Genomic DNA, 8,277 nt, shown 5'->3' with positions numbered 1-8,277 from the left:
TAAAATGTATTTTTAAATACCTAAACCCAATGAACAAATTAAATGTCATGGTGTAAAATATTTTAAAAATGAGCACAAATGATGACTATAAAAAAATTAAAAATAAGCAAGCAATCTTTAATGTATCATCTCAAAAAACAAATAGTACAAGAATAGCATTTTTCAAGCTCAACCAACAAACATGATTTAAAAAAAAAAAAAAAAAGGAATCGAATGCAAGCTAAGTTCCTGCAAACCAGAAAATGTACAAAACTGGATTTTCCGTATTCAAAACCCGTTCTTCCACTAATAGGAGACACGGACGGCATCAATAAACAGAGTTTGTACTACCATTTCTAGAATTACACCAATTTTACAGCATTTGAAGATAAACGTTCAGTGTTCCTGATAATCATCACTTTGCTAATTCAACTCAACCTCGTCCTCTTCATCGTCTGTAGCGGTATCGTTTAAAGTGGAACCACAGTTGAAAGATTCCATTGTTGAATTGGCAGCGGAAACCATGGCGATGGGAATATTCCCATTCACGGTTCACGATCTTAAACGCAATATCCTCGTACGGTGGTCCGGCGTGGAAGCGCAACATTCCAAAGTCTTTGTTGTCGGGACAGGGCTCGAGGAAGTACTGCGGAGTCGAGCGCTTGTCGATGAGATCGGGGTAGAAGATGTTGAACTTGTAGCCCTGGACGATCTTGGGCGGCGGGTTGTCAAAGTCGTAATGCGTCTGGTTGTATTTGTTCCACTCGAAGCCGGTGTGGACGCGGTTGAAGAAGCGGGGCTTGCGCGGGCGGTATTTGTCGGCCCACAGGTACATTTTTCCAGTCAAAGGCATCTCAACGCTGAACTGGGCCTCGTCGCCGGCCATGCCCTCTTTAGCGCGACGCACGAATGCATCTTCAGCGCTTTCATTTGCATCGCCTGTTCAAGAAAAAGCATTAGTATGAGTAAAGCAAATGTAGACTCTCACTAAACTAGATTTGTGTTCCTAACAGTAATGAAGATCTTTACAGTCACATACTTCTAGATCACTCTATTCTTCATTTCCAATTGGCTGGCTGGCATGTTGATTAATTTTCTATAATTATAGGTCTATGAAACAACTCCAGGGCTGTTGACCACATTATTCAATTTGCCACATTTTTTTCAGAACTTGTTTTTTATCCATGTATTTTTATGTGAATGTGTGATATTGCATAAAAACACTAGATGGAAATGGCAAGATGCGCTATCCAATAAGACGACTTGCATAAACTACAATGAAAACTTCCTTAAAGATTTGATTTTGCCTCAAAAGATTATTAAGACTGGATAACTGGAGTAACCAGTGGACCAATCACATTGTAGCCTACACCATCTCGAATATTGTTTTAGTCATTCTGAAATGCCTGAGACAAAGTGTGTTATAAATTAATTTGGTCTTTGTCTTACATGATTGTGTTTCCAAACATCAGGCTTCGCAAGATAACATGAAAGCATTTATTGCATTTTGTCGGGGCACTCTGAGGTGCAACTAATTTATTATGAAGAAAAAAAAAAAAGAGCCACAGTGGCTTTGCCAATTTATTATTGATACTTTCCCAGGAAGAGACAAGTTTGTTCTCTTGAGTACATGGGATGGAAAAAGTGCTTCATTCACAAATGTTTTATGGGATATTCCACTTTGGATGGAAATCTGAAAATTTCTAAAGTTAAACATGTTCTTCTGTAACCATCGGCCCATTAGAATGGAAGCCTTAAAGGATGGGTTTTAAAGTTGAATTTAAGTGAGTAAATTTCCTGTATTTCTGCTGTTTGTAACCCCCAAATTGTTTACACATTTTCCAATCACTTTTACTCTTTTGGTGAATTTAAGTGTGTGCTTAAGTCTATTTCCTGCACTTTCATCCACTTTATACATCAGGGCGAGTTACAAAATGAAGGGAGGACAAAAATGTAATGCACCTCCTTGTGGCCAATGTTACAATTACATGTTATTTGACCTTTTCTGGGCACCCAGTATGCAGGGAATTTGCGGAAAAAATGGGTAAAATGTAAATTTTTTATGTTAAGCAACGCAGAAAAAAATAGTAAATAGAACAGGGTGGCAATTAAAATAAAAAAACATCTTTCTATACAAGGTCTATAAAAAATTTCAAACAATGAAAGTGCACATTATTTTCAACTTTCAAATCTGATCTTTTTTCCTGCTGCACATCAAGTTCTGAAATCTTAATGCATGTGGTGTGTGTGTAATTTCACTATGGTTCTGAAGCAGCAGAGCGATACGCACCGGTCACCTGCAGCTGTGTCCGGGCCAGCACGAGTCTCTGCAGGTCCTCCTCCACGTTGATGACGTGTGTGTCCAGCGGTAACTCTGAGGGCTGCAGGAGGGTGGGACTGTAGCGGCCGGAGTCGTACTCCGCCTGACTCTGCTGGATCAAATCCTCCTCTGTTAACACGGCCTCCTGTGCTTCATCTTTCTCTCCCTCCTCCCCTCCCTTCCTCTTCTCAGGACTGCTCCTTCCAGACCGCTCACCCTCTTCTCCATCCAGCCTCTCGGTCCGTCTGTCTCTATCATCACTTTGCCGAGAGCTACCCGCCTCCTCGTCTGCAGACTCAGCTGCTCTAGGGCTACTGGGAAACAAAATGGACAAATCATACATACGCTGGGTATGTTTTCGAATGCATTTCATTTCATTTAATTATCCAGACATTTGTGATAAGATTATTTATATAGAATTTATATAACATTTCTGTATATATAATTTATATAACATTCTTCTGCTTATATATGATATATAAGCATAATGCTTAGTGACAAGTACATATTGTATATGCATGCTATTTTTAAAAAAATGCAGAACGCAATGATTATTTCAAATTGTAGTAAACTACTTCATTACATGACTGCACTAAGTTGCATGTTTAAGGTTGTCCAGTTCATTTCAATCTTAGAAATAGTGTAATTTAGCATTTATCAGCCATCCTAATTTGTCTAAAGACATTTATATGCAGAAGTTTTAATGTTAAGAAATCACACATTGGCTGTGTTTTGAATGCAGTTAATTTCACTGAATTTTCCAGTTGTTTGTGATGGTTATTTTTTAATTTTTGAACATTATTTTGTTACATTCCAAGAATAACTTTAGTAATTTGAGATCTTTAAAACTAGAAAAAAATATATTAATATTAAACAAAATATATTAATCATATATTAATATTATGATAGTATTAAAATGTCTGATATTACCAGGCCCAATTATGTTAAAATTCCCAAATAGTTACAGGCTTTCTATCACCATGAAATCCCTTGAATATTAGTATATATTGATGATACGTAGTATAGACTGTATAATGCATATTAAAAAACTGTATAATGCATATTTTATATGTGAAACGGTATACAGAATGCAACAAACTTTTAAAATGTAGCATGCTACATAGTCACATGACCTCACTGTTGCATATTTAATTTAGCAGGATCAGGCTGTGTTGTGTCATAAGTTCAGTACATTGGAAATTTCGATGAAAATTTCTGTCTGAACATTCAAGTAGAAGTGAAATCACTCACATGGGCCGCTCATTCTCGGGCTCTTCTTTGATGATGGGGAAAAGCGGTTCACTCTCCACACCCTGTTCCTGCTTGAGTTTATACAGCTTCTGCCGGAGGACGTCCTGATGCCGCTCTCTCAGCTTCACAAACACACACAGACCCATAGTGTAAGACATCACTGAACTCTGAAAATCCCCAGAGGCCCTGTTACAGTTCTAGTCTGATACGCACCTGGCTCGTGCCATGTAGACCCGCACCTGCTGCAGGAGACTCTCCCAGTAGCCGACGTCCAGGTTGGAGCCTCCGGCCTGGATCTTATTCTCAATGTTCATATAAAGAGCCTGAAGCTGACTGTACGTCTTCCCTTTAAACACACTCTGCACGTCTGTGCTGACGGATGTGTTTATGCCCTCACGACGGTCACCTGACATGACACCAAAAACAGAGGTGAACGAGGGGTTGTCTTTAAATCTACTAAATTATAATGCTTTACAGGGTTGAATAATATTCATATATCACCTATATAACATTTTCACAGATTACATATACATTTCATTTGCATTGTTTCATGAATTTACAGATTTTAAATTAGTTAGTAAATTAGTAGTGAGCAGGGTAACTAGTGGCCAATATATTAAAAACTGTAATAATAATAATAATAAACTATAATACATTAGTAAAAACATACACCACCATTTAAAAGTCTCTTTTGCTCACCAAGGATGCATTTATTTGATCAAAAATACAGTAAAAACAGTAATATTGTGAAATATTATCACAATTTATAATAACTGTTTTCTGTTTGTATATATTTTAAAACGTAATTTATTTCTGTGATCAAAGCTGAATTTTCAGCATCATTACTTCAGTCTTCAGTGTCACATGATCCTTCAGAAATCATTCTAATATGCTGAATTGATGCGCAATAAATATTTCCTATGATGAGCATTGTTTAGAACAGTTGTTCAGCTTAATATTTTTGTGGTTACATTTTTTTTCAGGATCCTTTGATAAATGGAAAGTTCGAAAGAACTTTAAGTAGAAATCTTTTGAAACATTTTTTAAGCAATTTATTGAATCCATTCTGACAAAAAAAAAAAAAAATTCTTAAAAAAAAAAGAAAAAAAGCTGACCCCAAGATTTTTGAAAGATAATCTTGAAATTGAGTAAACATTTACTCTGAAATGATTCAACTGTAAACTATATCCAGGGTGTAAATGTAGTGCAGGTCATCACCTGGTCCTTTGCCTGACACTTCTAGTTTGCGCAGTTTCTTGATCTCGTCTTCAGTAATGGTGGTCATGTCCCTCCAGAAATCCACGTTCTTGCCCTGCTCCAGCTCCATGTACACCTGCAGCCAGTAACACAGCTGTTAAAACACACTAAAACACCAAAACCTTCACAGAACCTGTGTAAGAAATATTGTTACTTTACATTTGAATTCTACTTTGTGTAAAAAGTGTTAAAATGATTTTTGATCTCTCTCTCATCACACACCTTGATGTCCTCCAGCAGGTCGTCCATGTCTGTGGCGGTGAGTCCGTTTAGGAATGTGTACGGTTCATGCATCTCCACCGACAGATCATCATCTTCAGCGCTGATGTATTTAGCCAGCAGGTCGATGGGCTTCGCTCGGCCGTCACGGATACGGATCTTAGACCTACATCACAGAAACACGTTACAAATGGTCCGTTCACATATGTATGTATAAAAACACTACACGTCTGAAGAGTGCGACCTCAGTTTGGCCTGCTGCAGGTGAAAGTTGTCCTCCTGTTCCGCCCACGTTTTGAAATGTTCAGCCTCTTTCTCTCTCTGCAGCATCTCCAGCTCCTGCTCACGCATGGACTTCTCCCGCTCTCGCTCCAGACGCAGCTGCTTCACCTGAACGCACAGATCTCACACCTTTACTTCAGTTTAGTTTGTCTTCATTTCCCAAATGCAATTTGGTTGCAGCATTTAGACATTAAAAAATATTTTAAATACTACAAAAATGCAGTATTTTTTTTGTGAGAAAGTAATTAATATTATGTTATTATGTTAATTATACATACATATACATATATATATATATATATATACACATCTTTGCATGTTTGTTAATGACTAATGAAATTATTAAAAATATATTATCATATATTACTTTATGGTTCCTCCTGTTAACTAAAAACTTGAATTTGTTAGTTTTACTGTAAATTTTAAATGTTTCATTAGTCATTAACAATTCATTAACAACATTTTGAAGTTTTTTTTTTTTTTTTTTTTTTGAAACTGATTGTAGAAAATATACACTTGATACATAACCAAATACGTTTTTCTATATATCATCTATATACTATAACTCTATATCATCTTTTTGAATCTGTAAAGGGTTACTCCACCCCAAAATGAACATTTTTTCATTAATCACGTACCCCCATGTTGTTCCAAACCCGTAGAGCTCTGTTCATCTTCGGAACATAATTTAAGACATTTTGGATGAAAACCGGGAGGCTTGTGACTGTCTCATAGACTGCCAAATAAATAACAGTGTCAAGGTCCAGAAAAGATATGAAAGTCGTCTTCAGAATACTCCATCTGCCATCAGACGTGCAATCTGGGTTATATGAAGTGACTGGAAGAATTTTTGTAAGCGAAGAAAACAAAATAACGACTTTATTCAATAATTCCTTTGTCAACAGTCTCCTCTGTGTCTCTCAATATCACCGTATGCTGTGTATGCTCTTCTGTATCATCCACGCCACAAGGATGCGCTGTTTCTATGTGTATTTAGCTTTGATTTGAAAAAATAAAACAGCGCATCCTTGTGGCGTGGATGGTTTTCATCCAAAATATCTTAAATTGTGTTCCGAAGACGAATGGAGCTTTTACGGGTTTGGAACGACATGGGGGTAAGTGATTAATGACAACATTTTCATTTTAGGATGGAGTATCCCTTTAAGTATATATTATCTTTTCTGTAGTAATTCGTAATTAAATTTCAAAATCCACTTTAAACCCCACCTCCCCCCCAAAAAAGGTCTCATTATTAAAAACTGTTTGGTACCTTTTGTAGTTCCCTGCGGTTTTCTTGCTGGATGTGTTTATTCCTCTCCTTCAGATTTGTTTCTGACAAATGCCCGATGCCTTTCTTCTGCAGAGCCTGAGAAACACAAACACACACAGTAAGTGAAAGTGACACACAGCCAAGTATGGTGACCCATACTCAGAATTCGTGCTCTGCATTTAACCCATCCAGAGTGCACACACACCGTGAACACACACACACAGAGCAGTGGACAGCCATTTATGCTGCGGCGCCCGGGGAGCAGTTGGGGGTTCAGTGCCTTGCTCAAGGACACCTCAGTCGTGGTATTGCCGGCCCGAGACTCAAACCCACAACCTTAGGGTTATGAGTCAAACTCTCTAACCACTAGGCCACGACTTCCCCAGTAAGTGAAGTTTATTTCTGAACCATACTTTGCGTTGCAACATCACTGCAATATCAACACATATTTGAACTCTGCTATCCAAAACATCTCTCTGACCTTCTGCCATTTGAAGGTCCCGAGCAGGTTGTTATCTCCAAACGGGTTGTCGGCGTTGGTGTAGCCCATATACTCTTCACTCCAGCCCATCTTCTCCCTCTTCTTCCTCTCTTTGGCCTCTTTCTTGGCCAGACGTCTGGCTCTCTTCTCCTCCGGGGTCTCCAGCGACTTCATCATCTCCCTCTGCTTCTTCTTGTCTTCTCTGGTGGAGGAGGTTCCCTGTGCCGTCTTCCCTCCCTGATCAGAATCAGCGGAGGAGCTCGAGGAATCCAAGGATCTGTCTCGATCCCTCTCTCTGCTCTTTCTCCTCCCCCCCTCTCGGTCTTTCTCCCTCCGTCTCTCTCGGCTGGAGCTCCTGCTCTGTCGTCTCCTCCGCTCTCTCTCGCTGCTCCTACCATCTCTGCCTCTGGACTCTGAGCTGGAGCTCCTCCTCCTGCTGCTCTTTTCATCCTTGTGTTTCTTCTTCGTCTTATGTTTCTTCTGATTATTGTGATTATCGCTTGAAGAGCTTAAACAATAAAGAAATTAAAAAGTTATGTTTACAATCAGGGTTTGGGAATCATGATGCTGGATCAACATGTACTGTATTGTTGATTTGTTTGTTTATTTTGTTATTTTAATATATTTTTATGCAGTTATTCTGAACATTTTTAACTAAATTCGTTCGTTTAATTTAATCTTACTTATTCATTCATTCATTCATTCATTCAATCTTACATAAATCATTTTGTCACTGTTTTTCTCTAAACTTTTCCACGGACCCCCTCCTATTATAAAAACTGAAATTCCTACTGGATTGTTTAATATCTCGGTTTTCAGAACCGTTACCTGTCTTTCGATCCTCCGTGTGATCGTGCTCTTCTGTGTCTGTGATCGCGGTCAGAGTCGCTGGAGCGGCCGGACTCTGGCCCTCGGTGTCGGCTCGCGCCTGCGGAACCTCCGCTGCTCCTGGAGCCGCCGCTGTCAGACCGCGCTCGTCTGCGAGGACCTTTCACGGGAGAGCGGTTACGAGCATGTCTGTCCTCGGGTGAGCGGACATGTCTACGGGATCTTTCTACAGAGCGGGACCGCGATCGGCTCCTACGATGCTTCTTCGTTTCCATGTTTTCAGGTCCTGACGGCGCCGCGTCGCGTAAATAGGTAGCTACAATGTTTGTAATAATAATGTCTCTCAAATCAATTCTGTAATAATCCTTAGGGTAAAACGATCGTACTTTA

The 8,277-nt window shown here is 39.1% G+C and overlaps 1 protein-coding gene across 2 annotated transcripts; it reads right to left on the bottom strand.

Moving 5' to 3' along the window:
- Nucleotides 1-96: 96 nt before the first annotated feature.
- Nucleotides 97-8,277, bottom strand: LOC109062698 (cactin-like). Of its 2 annotated transcripts, none has more exons than XM_019079766.2 (10): nt 7,888-8,277; nt 7,060-7,567; nt 6,579-6,674; nt 5,271-5,416; nt 5,030-5,192; nt 4,769-4,883; nt 3,764-3,956; nt 3,551-3,673; nt 2,270-2,610; nt 97-918 (listed from the first exon to the last, which is right to left on the bottom strand). In XM_019079766.2, exons 1-10 carry the CDS (start codon nt 8,160-8,162, stop codon nt 428-430), a joined length of 2,451 nt encoding a protein of 816 aa, XP_018935311.2. In that variant the 5' UTR covers nt 8,163-8,277; the 3' UTR covers nt 97-427. The 2 variants fall into 2 exon arrangements, with proteins under 2 accessions (XP_018935311.2, XP_042567676.1); XM_042711742.1 differs by having other exon boundaries at nt 2,270-2,613; nt 7,888-8,273.

The sequence above is a fragment of the Cyprinus carpio genome, chromosome A2 (assembly GCF_018340385.1).
Source record: "Cyprinus carpio isolate SPL01 chromosome A2, ASM1834038v1, whole genome shotgun sequence".
In the NCBI taxonomy this organism is placed as follows: Eukaryota; Metazoa; Chordata; class Actinopteri; order Cypriniformes; family Cyprinidae; genus Cyprinus; species Cyprinus carpio.
The sequence above is the reverse complement of the archived record's forward strand: the minus strand, read 5'-3'. Positions and strand labels throughout refer to the sequence as shown.